Genomic DNA, 17,704 nt, shown 5'->3' on the forward strand with positions numbered 1-17,704 from the left:
GACAGTGCCGGCTGGCGACCTCCAGGGGGAGGGCCTTCTCGGTGGGAGCTCCCACCCTCTGGAACGAACTACCCCCAGAGATCCGGGTGATCCCGGATCTCCCCTCCTTCCGCCGCGCCCTGAAGACATGGCTCTTCCAACAAGCGGGATTGGCCTAGGGGAATTTTTAGTGGGGTTTTAAGAGAAATTTTAATTATATCGGCCATAGTAAATATTTCTTTTTAATTAGGTTTTAAAATGGGTATTTATTGTTGTATTTGTTTTATAAGGCTGTCAGCCGCCCTGAGTCCGTAAGGAGAAGAGCGGGATAAAAATTGAATAAATAAATAAAATAAACTACTGTCCAACTGCAAATTTAGCCTCACTCCTGTTTTCTCATTCCTACCAGAAAGTCAAATCACTCACTTTTTCTAGAGCTAAAATTCTCCATTCAGCATTTAATCCAAATCAAAGCCTCACCTACAGTATACTACCCTTCTCATTCACTAAAAGCCTTTTCTTGCGTAATAAAGCTTTAATTCATGTGATTACCCACAATGAGCACCATTGTGCAGTATTAAAGGATAACTTAAAAGTCCAAACAACAGCTTTGGGGAGGAGGAGGGGGAGTTTCATTATGACTGAATCACTTGCACTAGCTAAGCTCAGGAAGACTGCAAAGACACTACAGAGAAAAGTGAAATTGAGTGTGCTCTGTGACATGTATAGAAGCACTGGGCCCTAATGATTAATACAGTTTCATTTCCTTTTGGAAAAAGAACATAGGAAACTACCGCATATAAGTCACATTCTTGAGTGATCTAATTTGGTATTGTTTGTACAGAATATTATTGCTCTTAAGATCTATTTGTTATCTGGAGTTAGGAAGGATTGAATTGGAGCCAATGCAGATAGTCCTTGACTTACGACCACAATTGAGCCAAAACTTCTGTTGCTAAGCAAGGCAGCAGTTAAGTGATATTCCATTTAATGTGAATCAGACATTTTATGACCTTTTTTTCCTACCATTGTTAATTGAATCACTGCAGGTAAGTGAATCCTGCGGTCATTAAGCGAAACTGGCTTCCCTCATTGACTTTGTTGTCAGGCGCTCCCCTGGAAGGTTGCAAATAATAATCCCAAGACCCCAACACGCTACAACCATCATAAATACATGCTGATTGCCAGGCACCCGAACTCTGATCATGTGACTATGGGGATGCTACAACGGTCGTTAAGTGTGAGAAGCAGTCATAAGTCACTTTTTCAGTGCTGTTGTAACTTCAAATTGTCACAAAATGAATGGTTGCAAGTCAAGGAATACCTGTATAAGCAAAGAAGCAACCTATGGCTTTTTGGAGTGGGGAATGTATAAATATCCATGAGTATGGATGTTGTGATTTTCTCTTTTTAAATACAGTATTTCTAAGGCTACCATTGTAGGATTAAATTAGAGAAATCAGCACTCTTAGCATGAACTGTTATATGTCACTGTATTGCTACCCATTTAATTTTAATCAAATCATGGATATTTCCTTACCAGTTTCCACTGCAATATTTTAATCCACTCATCTGCTTCTACTCCAGTCTTTGCAAACAGATAATACGTCCGCATTGGAAATACTAAACTGTAAAATATAAAATTATAAACATTCTGTGTCACAAATGTAAGGAAACCATAGTCATTTTCCGAAACTAATATTCCATTTTCCCAAAGAAACTGAAGCTAAAAATATTTTTACTTTTCTTCTTAATAGGAATAAAAAGTAATTGAGGTAAATACTTGAAATTTGACCAAAGCCTTGTGATAAAAAAGAATAATAGCATTAGTGGTTGAAAAACAAAACAGGTAAAAACATATCAGCATTAAAGATGCATCCAAAGTGCTCCATTTAATGTGAATCAGACATATGTAGGGCCTACCAAAGTATGACTCTCATCAAGCCTAATCAACATGTTTGGGGGGGGGGCTCCTGCTTGGAGAAACCATATTAAGCATGTCCTGGAGGTATGGTTGCTTTTAAAAACAAAACAAAAAGTACAGGTAATCCTCATTTAGTAATTGCCTCATTTAGTGACCCCTTGCAGTCATATTGGTGGTGAAAAAATAACTTTACAAACAATCCTCACATTTACAACTTTCAGCAAAGGAAAGCTGAAGTAAGATCATAAACATTATTACAGTTTCACTTAAAGACTGCTTTGCTAAACAATGTTGCTGGTAACAATTGTGGTCGCTAATAGAGGAGTACCCGTAAGTTAAATGCATATTTTGTTATAATTAGATTTATAGAATTCAAAAGGATTAACTCCATTGAATTGAAACACAAGCGTGGCCCAAGCCAGTGTATTCCAAAGGCCAAGTACGACCAGGTAAATTATGGAAACTGCTGTTGACCTTCCTTGTTAGGATGATTAAAACCGCAGCTTTTTGTTTCAGTCTTAAGCAACATATATATGCAAGAGGAGCTAAGCAACCAAATAGCATGCATGGGTACACTGCTCTTTCCTAATTAAACTAGAATTCTGGGAATTCAAGCACAGCCATTTTCTAAAGCTGTTCAAAATAAATAAGAACAGAAGGAGAGCAGGAAGCAATTAGTTCTGATGGCAAATTGACAAATCAAGGAAAACCAGCACAATGTCTTAATTGAATTTATGACAAATAAGAGCAATTTGGGTAGCAGTGAGGTGAAGAGGAAAAGAAGAAAAGGTTTCCACAGAATAGCACTGAGAAACTTTTAAAGAAAGAAAGGATACACTAGGACACCCCAAAATTGTATTTAAACCTCAACTTACCAAAAGCAATTCACTTTCTCTTGGGAATAGTCAAACTGTACTGCTGAGCATTCAGTTAAATCCAGTGCTCTGATTGGCTCTGTGGACTTGAAAAATGTTATTTTTGAAACAATTGCTCTGCTTTATTATTTAAAATCATTACCCACCTTGCCCCATCGGCAGACACCATGTAAGAAACAGAACAGTAAGTAAGACCCTACAGACAAAGATTAATTTGCAATTTCAGTTTGTCCTTCAGTTGCCTTGGCTCTTGGTGCTTCCCTCATTATATGCAAGTTAATTCTAGTTCTGTAATCCTCCACAAATACACTTGCACTAGTCTGAAGTATCGCCTTATGTGTAATCTATGCTAGATGGGGAAGGGGGCTCCTGGGAGGAATAAAAAAAAAAAAAGATCTCAGTTGCAATACACATAAAATGGTTGGGCTTTGGTCACATGGTTGTGGCTATCTTACTGACTTTAATGAACCCTGTATGCCTAAAATGAATCGATTCAATTCAGTCGAATTGAAACCATCAAGAGATAGTTTCTTTACAAGTGGCAACACAGATGTCTAGGAGTGTGTGGGTGTATATGCACTCAAATTTTCCTTGAGCAAGACAAAAACTGCACAGAAAAGAATTTCCATTTAGACTGCAGGTACCACCCAAGCTCATTTTGGGCAGCTTTGGGTCTCTCTCCAAAATTTTGCTGAACTTTAAAGTGGAAAATGTAGGATAGACAGTGAATTGGGCCCCACGAGCCCTTCCCTTGCCGGCCATCCTGTGGGTCTGTGGTACCCAAATTGCAGCATTTCTGTATTTACATCATCTATGTTGTCATTTGTTACCAATCAATGTCCATAGATATGGAAGGCTTTCAAAGGACAACACTTCCCTATAGTTTGTGTGGGTTGTAAGAGAAAGGTTGGCTGATGTGCCTCACTGAAGTGGAAAATGCACAAGGAATGTAGTGTATAAAACTGATCTTGTAGTTTTTAAAAAACAAAATCAAATCACATCTCTTTTTTAAAGGACCGTGAACAGAATCTGAAAATCCCTGGTTTACCACTGATTTAGTTTAGTCATTTTGGACATAATCATAATAATAATGTCATATGTTCTGTGCATCATTATGTTATTGTAAAAAGGATGCAAATTTTGTAATTATATAGTTGCATAATTTAGGATGATAAGATCAGTATGCTCATAGCGTCACATGCACTTTTTTGCCTCATTTGGTAGATGCCTAGCAATTTTAACAGCTGTGTGAACTACAGGATGGAACAAGATGATTATTTCTGAATGCTGCTAGAAAACAACCAGGACTGCCTACAGCTCAGCTGCTATGAGTTGCCCACTAGTGAGTTTGATTTAATACATTGCAAAAGACTTAGTACAACTGGAAGGAAAAAGAAAACCCTAGAAAAATAAATCCAACATAGGTGGATTTTCTTTCTCCTCCAATAGTAATGAACATAGCTTATCTTGCTATAGCTTTAGGCCTCTTGTGAGTACATTTCTGTAAAGGAGGGGCAGCCCACATTTTGGGGCCATACTTTAAAAATTCTTATCGGCCTCTAACCGCCCATAGGATCTGTATCACATCAACTATTGTGGTGATACCGGTGGGGCAGGGCAACCTCATTTTGCAGAGTTGAGGTGCACATAGCAAATACTATTAAATTTTGAAGACACTTAAGAAAACTATTTTGGTGTCCAAAATGCATAATTACAACACAGAAAATAATTTTTGCCACTAAATTTCAGGGGAGAATTTGGGGGCTAGGGAGGAATGTGCAGTCTGCATTTCTTTGCTGTAAAGGAAGTACAGTCATTGATGGAATAGAGGTGGCATGTAAGTGTAGCCCACTAACTGAACTGACACCATGGAATAAATAAAAAATGCCAGTCAGTACAAAGTCCATGTTGCCTGGCACTCAGTTTCACAATAGCTATTCTGGAAACATGGGAGGAAGAGTATTTCCAGTACCCAGTTGATTACTTTGTGTTCGCTCTCACAAGTAAACAGAGTAAAACACAACTCACCGTTTGATCTTTGTAGTATTTCAGCTCATTTCTATGCAGTGTAAACCACCTAGTTTTCCAGTTCTAAAAGAATAAAGAGAAGGGAAATTGAAAGTAATTCAACACAAAAGGAGCAACACGTACTAGAAAAAAAACTTCTCTTTCTTCCCTTTCTCACCATGATACAGGGAGTCCCTGACTTGTAACTATAATTGAGCCCATTTCTTTTGCTATGTGAGACAATTGTTAAGTGAGTTTTGTCCCATTTTTCATTTCTTGCCACAGTTGTTAAGTGAATCACTGCAGTTGTTAAGTGAATCTGACTTCCCCATTGACTTTGCTTGTCAGAAGATTGCAAAAGGTGATCACATGACCCCGGGACACTGCAACTGTCATAGAAATGAATCAATTGCCAAGCATCTGAATTTTGATCACATGACCATGAGGATGTTGCAACCATTGTAAGTGTGAAAAACAGTCACAAATCACCTTTTTCAGTGCTGTTGGAAACTCAAATGATCACTAAACAAAAAGTTGTAAGTTGAAGATTACCTGTATCTAACACACGTAACATCTCCCATACTATTCTAGGAGCCATACTGAATGAGTGTACATGGACAGGAAATGCAACTTGTATCAACAAAATAAGAAAGAAACAGCTAAATGAGACTTGGAGATGCCACAGAGTAGCCTTCCCTAATCTGCAACGTTTCAGGTGCTAAACACATTTGGAAGGTACCAGGTTGGAGAAGGCTACTTCAGATAAGGTTTAGGTGGCACTGGAAAAAAAGGAAATGCAATGGTAGGATGGCTCAGAAGAAGATTCTAGAAGTAAAGCAGATTTAGTAAGTGAAAAAGAAGAGGGTGTTGCAACCTCCTACATGACATGAGATGTGAACAGGAAAAGACAACAGATGAATCTACATGAAAAAGGAGAAGTGAGATTGAGGCCATACACAGCTCAAATGAGATTGGAGATTAGAGAAACGCTAAGGGTAGTCTTGCCAGTAAACTCATAAAGAGCATGGAAAAAGGCTGAGATTGGCTACTTGTTTCTCTGATTTGAGAATATTCAAAAGTCAATTCAGACAATACATTGAATATTCTATAACTCTAAATTTGATAGATAGCTGGATCTAAAATTAAGCACTAATTATAACAACTATTTGTAGTCACATAACTCAACCATTCAAAACAAAATTCTTTTTTTTTTCTCTTACTATGAATATGTGTGCCTATGGCTTGATAAAACCCATATCTGTATGTCCTGCATGCTGGCTGGGGATTCTGGGAACTAAAGTCCAGGCAGTTTAAAGTTGCCAAGGTTGAGAAACACTGCTTAGAGGTTTTCAGTGTCTATGCTGTAATCTCAGTCTGAAATCAGGAAAAGGAAGGTGGCCACATCTGATTCAGAAAGGGACAATTGTGAGAGAACGGGGGGGGGGGGATTAAGCTTAAATAAGAACTTTGAAAAAAAGGATATATAGTGATTTTAACAAATTAACTTTTACAAATATAAGTGAAATATAAACTGATCAGAAAAGATGTTATAGGTAGATGTCATAAGATAGATAAGCAGTATAGTATTTTTATAACATATGACATATGAAAACATTGGGATGATGTATTAAAATGGAACATTTGGATATTTAGATGTTAAATACTTAGAAAATTATGACTGATAAGAATTGTTTGAATATTAAGGAGAAATTAAGCTTAAACAAGATTTATGAAAATAGGATATATGGTGAACACAATAAATTGATTTTTATAAAAATAACACAAGTTGATAAGAAAAAAAATGTCACATATGGACGCTATTATTGTTGGTACAAACATGGAAGAAAATGTTCATATTTAATCATTTATGCATTGAAAATATTAAAAATTATACTTGTTTAAGGCTGAAGAAGGAGAATACTATTGGGAGAAGAGAAGATCAAAGAAATATACTATTAATCAATATACTAATTATGGAAGTATAAAAATTAATTATTATTGACTGTTAATTAACTACTATTGTGTATTTTTTTTTAAAAAAAATTATGAACCAAGACAACACGCTGTACATCAGGCAGTAAGGATTGTTATTGTAAAAAAAATCAATAAAACATTTTTTTAAAAAAAAATTGTGAGAGAACCGGGAAACGAAGAGACAATTCTAAAAATGGTACCGAGAGAGGAATATGTGAAACAACCAACAGATTTTGGCAGAAATACTGCTCAAAAAACTCAAGATAGCATCCGTAGACATAATGCACATAAAAAGGGGGGCAGCACACACTTGCTGAAATCTGGATTTTTCAGCACTTAAGGTGAAAGTTCAAGAAGTACTCTCTGCTCTATAGCAAGAAAAATGCATTTTTAAATAAATATATCATTTGCTGCCTTTTCAAAATGGAAAGGCAGCTTCATATGGTTCTCTGCTTCATACAGCTTTCACTAAGATAATGTCCCCCAGGAGCATTCAACTATAACTCCCATCATAACAGGGAATTATAGGGGTGATAGTCCAACATGCCTAGAGGCTGCTATGCTAAGGAAAAATAAGTTCCTTAAGAATCCAGCGATTCTTGGATATTATATATGTATTCCAGATCTTATTTTGCTCATGCATGCCCAATGTAATTTTCAAGCACTGCTCCTTAGCATGTTTAACAGGATGGTTTTTAATGTGTAAGAGAAAAAAAACAAGAGAACAACATTTAGATTGCTTACCTTAACTATTTTGCCTTGCTTTGTTAGATAACCTTCTTTAGTCCCTAACTGCAATGAAACACAGGAAAGTTTATTAGGATGGTTGAGAAGGATGTCAGGTAATAAGGGAAGGGAGGAGACAGGTAAATCTTCATCTCAAACATGAGTCTTTTCAGAGTCTTGCTGTGACTGACACAGCAAAAGAAGTTGGTAGTTTTCAGCTGTAATTATTCCTTTTCTCTTATCAGTGAGTTATCTGCTCCCTCTCCCAAGAGGTTCATCTCAATGTACACCTATGCAAAATTTATTTTGTCAAAAAATTGGTGAATTATTCCCTCTGGCAACATGTATTAAAGTGGGTGCTGACTATAATGTATGAAATACATATTTTAGATGGATCAAACATAAACAATAGGTAACTGAACATCCTTTGTTCATCATAATTCATATGGTTTACCAAATTCAGTCAACATACACATACAATACCCCTATTAGGGCAAAATGAAATTGAGTCATCTGCAATTCACTGCATTTTCTGATCCCAGCCTTCATGTCCATGAATCTTTATGCTATAAGATACATTAATTGCTGAAAGGGGGTGCAATGGCTCAGTGGTTAAAGATCCTGAGCTTGTCAGCTAAAAAGCTGACTGCCCAGGTTCAAGATTCAATCACTTCACAACTGGGTGAGCTCCTGTTACTTGCTCCTACTCCTGCCAACATAGCAATTCAAAAACATGCAAATGCCAGTAGATAAATAGATACTACTTCAGTGGGAAGGTAACAGTGTTCCGCCTCAGCACATAGTCATACTGGCCGTATGACCATGGAAGTGTCTTTGGACAAAGCTGGCTTCCTTGGAAATGGAGATGAGCACTGCCTCCTTTACCTTTAATTGGTGAAATGCACCATTTGAGGAAGAACATTTTCTCACTAAGACCATCTTTCCCAAACTGATGTCTTCTAGATTTGCCAAGTTTTCAACCCCAAGAAGTTCCAGCATGGATGCTTTCTTCTAAAGGATTCACTTCAGCTCTAATCAAAATCTTATTTACTAATTCCATAGTAAACTATAGAAAGCTTTCTTTTCTCCAACCAGTAGTCCAACTAGAAAATTGGGAACTCACCGATGGAGCACTGGGAATGAGGTCAAATTCTGTCCTTCCGGTCTGCATAGCCGTGTGGACTCGCACAGATTCATAAATGGAAGGCTCTTCTACTTTCTTGGGATATGGATGCTTCAATACAATCAAAGTCCCTATGAGAAAGAAAGCTCTAAGTAGCCCATAAAGGTGAATTGAGAGTCTTTTCCCTTACATAACAGAATGCACGCAAAAAAGTATGAAACATGATCTTAGAAAGCCATTACAACATATCACTTACTACATTTACCTAGATCTAATCTAGCATCCTTCTCCATTTTTAAAAATTAAACACTTTGATATTTTAACAAGTATCAAAACATGTTTATCTCTTTTGTTTTATATTTCTTTATCTCAGATTCNTTCCCAGCTAAATAATAAATAAAGCCTCAACAAGGTGCAGCACATACAGTAGATATCTTACTTAATTGTAAAACCTAAACAAGTTACTACACGAAGAAGGGTCTACCAGGGAATCCTAGAGTTGTCGGCTACTTAGGAATTGAACAAGCATCCCAGAAAAAGGTAGTGACCAGCAATTTCTATATTGTTGCCAAGAAAAGTACATGGCATCTCCATGAAATCACCTGCTGAATTTGACTCAAAGGACACCTTACTTATTATAGAGTCCTTGATGCTCTCTAAGCTTGGATCTTTGCTTGCAGACATTTTGTTACCTGACATAAGCAGTACTAGTGCATGTTTATACATAGTAATTTGATCTGCCAATGTTTGGCAAGGGCAGGGAGAGGGGGGGGTCTCCTTATTAGTTCCTTGATTAGGGTACTCTTTTCTCCTTGATTGATAAACAGTGTTACTCCCTGTTTATCTGCGTGAAGATGTGTTCTTATCTTTTTGTTTCCTTTTTAGTTTTTTTATTGTCTATTTTGAATGGTGTGTAAATTTGGTTTATCTCTATGTATCTCTTGATGACTGCTTTGTCTCAGCATGTAGGAATTTCCTATCATTTTTTTATTTATCTTGGTCTGGGATGCTTACAGTCTCTCAGTTGAAACTATGGTTGGGTCTGTCCATATGTTATGAAATTAAGGACTTGTCATGTTTTTGCTTATTTTTTAATAAATATTTAAAACGTTCCTTTTTAAAGTGCTTTTAAATATTGCTTCATGGTATAAAGGTTTAATCCTCAAAATCAAATGAAACAGTTGATATTTCAAATAAAATTATCCATTATCTGTAACCATGAAAGAGTTTCATTCCAGATTGTTCTCTAGTTATGGAAAGGGAAATATACTCTATTGATGCAGGATCCAATCTGGATCAGTCACCGGGACCAGAAGTTTTGTCTTCTGAGCTATTGGACTCATGCTGGAGCCCATCTTCAGGGAACTTTTCTCTAGCACGCATTCTGTTAGGGAGAAGTTCCCTGAAGATGGGTTCCAGCACGAATCAGAAAGCTCAGAAGACAAAAACCTCTGGTCCCAGTGACCGACACAGATTGGATCCTTGGACACTTATTCAATCTACTTTGTGGAGTTTGGATTATTATGGTCATTCTTTTTTCTTCTTCTGCTGTTAACTTTCCTTTTCTAAGCATTGCTTCATATAGAAAAATAACATGGAAGGGATCATAGCTATTATGAGGTCTAACACCTATCTCCCAGCTGGTGGCACTTTTCATTTTAAGAACGTGAAAGGAGTTTCACAGAGCCAGCAGAATCTGATTTGCTAAACCATAGGCCAAGTCTATCATTCAACACTGGAGATCAAATTCACTATTATACAGTGTGAATTTCTTGACTGTTAACAGATATAACAGATGGCAGGATAGCTGGTGATGAAGAAAAACTATAATAATGTACAAGGTGCATTAAAAATATTTAAAACTGAATGAACAATAAACTATAAGGAGGAGAATGAAGAGAAAGAATAAAAGCAGATTCCTAGGCAATAATATATAGAACATCTTAGATACAAGCCATGGGAAACAATTTCTATTAGTTTAGGACTGGAGTAGATGATCTTTCCAAAAGAGTGAGGCTGTTTCTAGGGTTCTTGAATAAATAAAATTCTAATGGATGATACCATAATCAGCAAATTGGGGGAAGTTATTATTTGAACTGGGCAATTTGCATCACTATTCATAGGATACCAAGTATTTTCCCATTCAAATATGAATGGTATCTACAGGTAGTCCTCAACTTACGACCATAATTAAATTCAGAATTTTGGTTCCTAAACAAAGTGATTATTATGCCCAATTTTGCAACCTTTTTTTTGCCATGGTTGTTAAGCGAATCACTGCAGTTAAGTGAAGCATCTGATCATTAAGCGAATCTTGCTTCCCCCATTGACTTTGCTTGTCAGAAACCAGGTTGCAACTGGAGATCATGTGATCCCAGGATGCTGCAACCATTATAAAAACATGCTGGCTGCCAAATGCCCAAATTTTGAGGACATGATCACAAAGATGCTGTGATGGTCATAAGTGTGAGGAAAGTTGCAACCACTTTTTTGAGTGCCATTGTATCTTTGCTCACTAAATGAATGATTATAAATCAAGGACTACCTGTATCAAGCCTCTGATTTTGCCCATGATCTGATTGATTATATCTTTGGAAATAATGTGCAGGTAGTTTTCAACTTACAACCGTTTGTTTAGTGACCGTCCAAACTTACAACAGCACTAAAAAAGTGACTTACAACGGTTTCTCATACCTATGACCATTGCAGTATCCCCATGGTCACATAATTATAATTCATACGATTGACAACTGACTCGTATTTATGATGGTTGCTGTGTCCCGGATTCCTGTGATTCCCTTTTGCATCCTTCTGACAAGCAAAGTCAATGGGGAAGCCAGATTCACTCAACAAGTGTGTTACTTAACAACTGCAGTGGTTCACTTAGCAACTGTGATAAGAAAGATCGTAAAATGGGGCGAGACTCACTTAACAAATGTTTCGCTTAATAACAGAAATTTTGGGCTCAACTGTGGTCATAAGTTGAGGACTACCTGTATTTTGGAAGCATAAAGAAATAGATTTTTAATTGTACAATTATTTTGTGCTCTTAATGAAGGACAGCAAAGAATAAACTAGGAGATTTCTCTTTAGTTCTAGGTTGGTTGAAGTTGAGGGCCCTTCTCTCTCTGGGCTGTTCTACACATTGCATTTATATACAGGTAATTCATTTAGTGACCGTTCAAAGTTACAACAGCTTTGAAAAAAGTAATTTATTATTTTTTTTCACAGTTATGACCATTGCAGCATCCTTGTGGTCACATGATCAAAATGCTGCCACTTGGCAACTGATTCATATTTATGATGATTGCAGAGTCCCAGGGTCATATGATTCCCTTTTGTGACCTTCTGACAAGCAAAGTCAATGAGGAAGCCAGATTAATTTAACAACCATGTAATCAATTTAACAATTGCAGTGAGTCATTCAACAATTGTGGGAAGGAAGGTCATAAAATGGGGCAAAACTCACTTACCAACTGTCTCACTTAGTAATGGAAATTTTGGGCGCAATAGGGGTCATAAGTCAAGGATTACCTATAGTTCATAGTGGTATGCAGCTTTTACTTGTTGATTAGGGTGTTAATACAAGAGACAATTACCTTAGCTCATGATGAGACTAAAAATAACACAAAGAAGATAAAAGAACAATTTTCTAATCTAATTCCACAAATTCAGAAAATGACTATAAAGATGAAACTATTAACCGAGAAAATTGAAGGAAAATTAGAGGAAGTGGATCCAAAGATGGAGGACCTAAAGGAAGGAATTAACAAACAGACTCAGACAAATGAAGAATTAGAAGACATAGCGATAATACCAGAAACGGAAAAAACATCTTACTGTCAAGATCTCAGAACACTCTTGAGGATAAGGAAGAAGAGCTGATCGAATGCAAGATAAAGCTGTTAGAAGAATTGTGGGAAATTGGAGAAGGAGGGAGGCTGTTTAATGAATATCAACAGGCTGAGCAATCTTCCAAAAATACTTTAATCAAATTGTTTTACTTATTCCAAACAATATACACAAAAATAGAGGAAGAACTACCTGATGATTCAAAGGTATTGACCTGGAAAGTTAGTTGGCAAAGGAAGAAAGCTAGAGTAAGATTGAAGAAAATAGAGGTCCTGATCCATTAGATGGGATATCATACTATTAAAGAGATGTTTGAATATGGCTAAGAGAATAGATAATTGTTAGAAATAGAAGTGCTATTAGAACTAGAAAGATAGGATTTATAACTAGAATTTTACATTTTAGTATGAGAAGGGAAATATGAAAATGCTAAGAGGTTTTGAACAAGGGAAGCCTTTGGTTGCCCAAATATAATTTATTATGAGAAAATTATAAGTGATAGAGATACCTTGAACACTGATGGGAAATCAAAAAAAAAATTAAAAAGCAGAAAAACAGGATATTGATTGAACAAATGGATATTAAGTGCAAATGCAATAGAGATATGTTTTGGTTAGAAAAGATATTTTAAACTGACACTACTGTTATTATATATAATATTAGAAAAATGTAACAAAGATGCTGATATTCAATTGTATATGTATTAACAGCAATAAGAATTGTATTAACCTAGTATAGAAAATGTATAACACCGGAAGAAGAGAGGGAGCACTGGATGGTGTAGTATTGTACCTAAATTGAGGAAGTTAATATATACCACTGAATTACTGATGGAGCCAGACAACACGTTGTTTATTAAGTATTTATGATTGTAAAACCAGAAAATTAATAAAATATTTATTAAAAAATAAAAAGAAAAAAGACTGGATGATCACTGCAGGATATTTGTCATCTTAAAGCATTCCCAATGATTTGTATGTGCCCTATAAATCAGGGAATCCTCAAATGTGTTTAAATTGAATCTCAATATCACAATGCCTGATCCTGAGTATATAAAAGCAAAACCGCACTGAAGTGATTTTGTAAAAAAAACAACAAAGCAGAACAAAACCGTACAGAGAGCTTATTGCTCCTTATCATCTTTTCTTTTCTCAGAATGGCCAGATACTTTAAAGTTTAGCATTCTTAAAATTCAGCCCATTGATCTTACTTGACACATAATGAGTTGATAATGGGAGCCTCTTCTTCATCTGGACCTGCTCCAGTAGTAGTTGCTCATCAAAAATCTGAACCATATCTTGTGTTAAATAGCAACCTATTTAGGGACTGTAACAACAGAGCTCAAGTTTCTAGGCACTCTGTAGGTTGGGGTCAGTCAATGAGTTTTAACACTTGTATCAGGAAATAGACTTGACACTTGAACAAGATTAAACCATTTCTGGTCTTTAACTCAATTGCCTCCCTATCTTTTCAAATGCTTTCTTAAGCCACCCGGAATGATCTATTCACGTATTTACTTGTGTAATAAAATTAAGTAAGGGTAACATCAGTACTTATCCCAAATCTATTACATACAGAATTTTAGCCAAACCAAACTAAACTACAAGCTTTTTCAGCTTAGAATTCTGATAAATCCAAAAAGATTCTGAACACGAGGCTACTGAAAGAACACAGTTTTATTCCTTTGATCAAAGAAATAGCTGGGTGTCCCAATCTCTTGTCTCACACACACACACTGTGAGACAGAGGAGAGAAGGCACGTCCAAATCAAAAAGGTTCTTCCTTTTATAACTAATGATTTTTTTTCTTAACATTGCAAGGTTTCTGTGCATCTAAAGATTTCTTCTTTCGTTTGAATTTCCTTACCTGTCAAGCTTGTTGCAACCCTGCATCTCTAAGCTCTGAATACACAATAGTTCAATAGCTGGCAACTAGCCTAGAAACTTTCACTTATTACTTTGCAGGCAGAAAAGCAAAGGGACACATTTTAAAGCTACAGGGAGAAGCCAGAAGCGAAGTGATACATTTGTGAGCCAAGGAAAAAGGAGAGAAAAGAACGCTACTGTACGTTGCAAGCTATAGCAGTAACATTTTTAAAGTAGCAGAAAGCTTTTTCTTTTTCTTTGGTCAGCACAATTTAGATTACATTGGAGCATGTACAGAAAGCAAAAATAAAGGAACAATGTCTGGACTATGTTATACATGAAAGATGGATCATACATAAAAGATTACATTTTGAAAGATTACATTTTGATCCTTTCAATTGTATCAAGATGGTGTTATTTAAAATTTTAAGCTGTATAACAACGGATCCAAAGGTTTCAAAAGAAGAACTGCAAAGGAATGACTTCTGTGGAATCAGTCCAGCAAATCCAAGAGTGCAGTGATTTTAACAAAGTATATAGTTATTAATAGGAAAACTACTGGTTATGCAAACAGCCAGTGTCTGCAACCTTTTATCTTTTACTAAAAGGCAGCAGAAAGAACTGAAGGAGAGCAAAGATACTGAAGGAAAAAGTATTTAACTTAATTAACTGTGTGTATTGACCCCTTCTCCAACTATTGTATTAGAACTATTTTTTAATTAACTTTATATCTTTCTTTCCACTAGCAATACTATTGTTTGCCACTAGACAATCAACAAATAAAGGACAAAATTATATGTAAGACATAACACATATCTATTTTAGCATGTTCATAAAAACAAAAAGTATCACTCACAAAGTTAAAATCTATTTCAGCAAAAAGTCTGCAGAATTGCATGAATAAAAAAAAACTTTTCACTTGATAGAAAAAAGAAGAAAGCATTGGAATCATCCAACTTTGCAACTCCTCCTTTGCAAGGGGATTCCCAAACTGCAACTGGCCCCCAAGAAAGCCCCTCTCACATTCATACAGAGCATGCTTCTTTTCTCTAGATGGCCCTAAAGTCACAGAGAACCTTACAGAACATAATCAAAATGCTGATCGTTAAGTGAGTCATCATGCGACTGCCACCCAATTTTATTACCTTTTTTGCAATGGTTTTTAAGCAAATCACATGTTCATTAAATGAATCCAACTTCCCTCATTGACTTGTCAGAAGTCCCCTGGGAAGTCACAAATAGTGATCACCATATCCCGGGACACTGCAACCATTGTAAATACATGCCAAACACCCAAAATCTTGCTCATGTGACTATGGGGAAGCAGCTCATAAGTGTGAGGACCTGGTCATTAAAAAAGTGCTATCATAACTTTGAACAGTCACTAAATGAATAGTCATACATCGAGGACTACCTATATGCTGTTTTGCTTCTTTTTCATTTGAGGCCATTCTTTTCCCTGGCCTGCCTTTGATGGCAAGAGACTTTAAGGAATCAAAAAGCCTTTTCTGTAAAGCATTGAATTAAATGCATTGTGATTTCTAAGCCAACGTGTGCTCTATTCTCCTCACATCCTGAATCCACAATGTACATAACATTTATCCTATTAGGAAACATTTTCTAGTATGCAATATAGACTAACAAACTACTGTTGCAATGCCTGAACATCTGACAGCAAAAAGTAATTATTAGATATTAATTTAAATATGAAGAACTTTGTTGTAGGCAGCAGAAACCTATAACACTTACAAAGAGGGGGATTGATCTGAAGATATTAAAAAAGAGAGATTTAAAGTAAAACTGCACTATAAAATCTTTAAATTCAATTTTCACAATAAAATATTCCAAAGGAGAGAGAAAAAGAAAATGTTGATTACCTGTCTCACTACCTATTAGAGGCTGATTCGCAAAATGCATGATCAGGTCTTTCAAATCTGAAAATTCGTTGAAGCCAAACTTGTATGAATTCCCTGTGTATTCCACGTGAAAATGCTTTACAGAATCTTTTGCTCTGAAAAAAAAAATAAAGGAAGTGATTAACTGTATGAACTGTTCGTACTGGTTCCAGAAGAACATTAAATAAGAGAGTTAGCAACAAGAAACTCCCTTATCTTCATAAGGAATTTATTCATGTTTTCTTTCATTCCCAGTGGTCTAGGACCTATGGTACTCCCTACCATCCATCCTTCAGAAAAAATTATAAGCTTCATTGTGAGAAAGTTAAGTTTCATCTTATATTAACCCACTTATTATTTTCCTTTGATGTATACCAGCCTTCCTTAACCTGGTGCCTTCCAAGTATGTTGAACTACCCAGGGCCATGCTGACCAGGAACCTTGGAAGTTGGGAGCCTTCCATAGAGTTCCGAACCAGACTGAAAGCAGTTCCATGCTTCTATGTCCCCTTAACGCAGTGGTTCTCAACCTTTTTAATGCCGCGACCCCAACAGGTCGTAAGTCGAGGACTAAACCGGTCGTAAGTCGAAGACTAAACCGGTCGTAAGTCGAGGACTACCCAACTGGTCGTAAGTCGAGGACTTTCCCTGCCCGGGAGCGCCGCGCATGCGTGGTTCCGCTCCCTGCGCCGGCTGAGGTGTAGCTGGCAAGCGGCAGAGACGGAGCAGGCCGACCACCAGCTGGCCCAGCCCAAGGGAGGTAAGGCACCCGCCGGAAAAGGGGAAAAAAATGGCAGACAAAAAAAATGGCGGACAGCCTTGCTTGGCGACCCCCGTGAAATGGTTGATCGACCCCAAATGGGGTCCCGACCCACAGGTTGAGAACCACTGCCTTAACGTAATCAGCACTGGTGAGCTGAGCTGATTTACTTGTGGCTCAACTGCCTTATAGGAGCAATTACAAAGCTCTTGATGATTTTGAGATACGGTAGCTTCCTTTTTTCCCACTGGAGATTTACACCTCTTTCAGTTCCTCATCTTCAGATCTTATGAGAAATGCTAGCTTGATGCTAACATTTGAGGCTTTCTCTCAGTAGCCCAAAAGAAAAGAGCAGGAATAAAATCATATTTTCAGGTCTTGTTCTCAGCATTTCAAATAGAAGACGTTTTTGAGATTTGCCTATCTGCCACACCATTTATTCTGTACCTCTGACTATCATCTGTATAGCTAAACAAAATGCACTTATCTCTTATCCATTAATAGGAACAGTAAGCATATAATATCACTAAAACCAGGGCTTTTTTTCTCGGAGAAAAGGTGGCGGAACTCAAACCTGGCCACGCCCTCATCAAACCCTAGGACCGCCCCTTTAGAGAACAGGAATGCAAGTAAAATTTGGGAGGGGCTATTTCCGGTGTGGGAGGGGCTATTTCCGGTGCGGCCGGCCCGGAAAAAGGTGCCGGAACGCGGTTCCGCCGCGTTCC

The 17,704-nt window shown here is 36.9% G+C and overlaps 1 protein-coding gene across 1 annotated transcript in view; it reads right to left on the minus strand.

The window, feature by feature from the left end:
- Positions 1–16,332, minus strand: part of LOC107299992 (dual adapter for phosphotyrosine and 3-phosphotyrosine and 3-phosphoinositide-like) — an 18,131-nt gene extending 1,799 nt beyond the window's left edge. Inside the window, exons 1-6 of the mRNA XM_015829338.1 lie at positions 16,203–16,332; positions 8,609–8,739; positions 7,504–7,551; positions 4,807–4,869; positions 2,779–2,864; positions 1,520–1,607 (exon numbers count right to left, since the gene is read on the minus strand). Of these exons, the coding sequence (XP_015684824.1) occupies positions 1,520–1,607; positions 2,779–2,864; positions 4,807–4,869; positions 7,504–7,551; positions 8,609–8,739; positions 16,203–16,242 (456 nt within the window). The 5' untranslated portion in view covers positions 16,243–16,332. The remainder of the gene's footprint in view (positions 1–1,519; positions 1,608–2,778; positions 2,865–4,806; positions 4,870–7,503; positions 7,552–8,608; positions 8,740–16,202) is intronic.
- Between the last annotated feature and the right edge of the window lie 1,372 nt (positions 16,333–17,704).

The sequence above is a fragment of the Protobothrops mucrosquamatus genome, unplaced genomic scaffold (genome assembly GCF_001527695.2).
Source record: "Protobothrops mucrosquamatus isolate PMUCROS unplaced genomic scaffold, P.Mucros_1.0 scaffold5882, whole genome shotgun sequence".
Lineage (NCBI taxonomy): Eukaryota > Metazoa > Chordata > Lepidosauria > Squamata > Viperidae > Protobothrops > Protobothrops mucrosquamatus.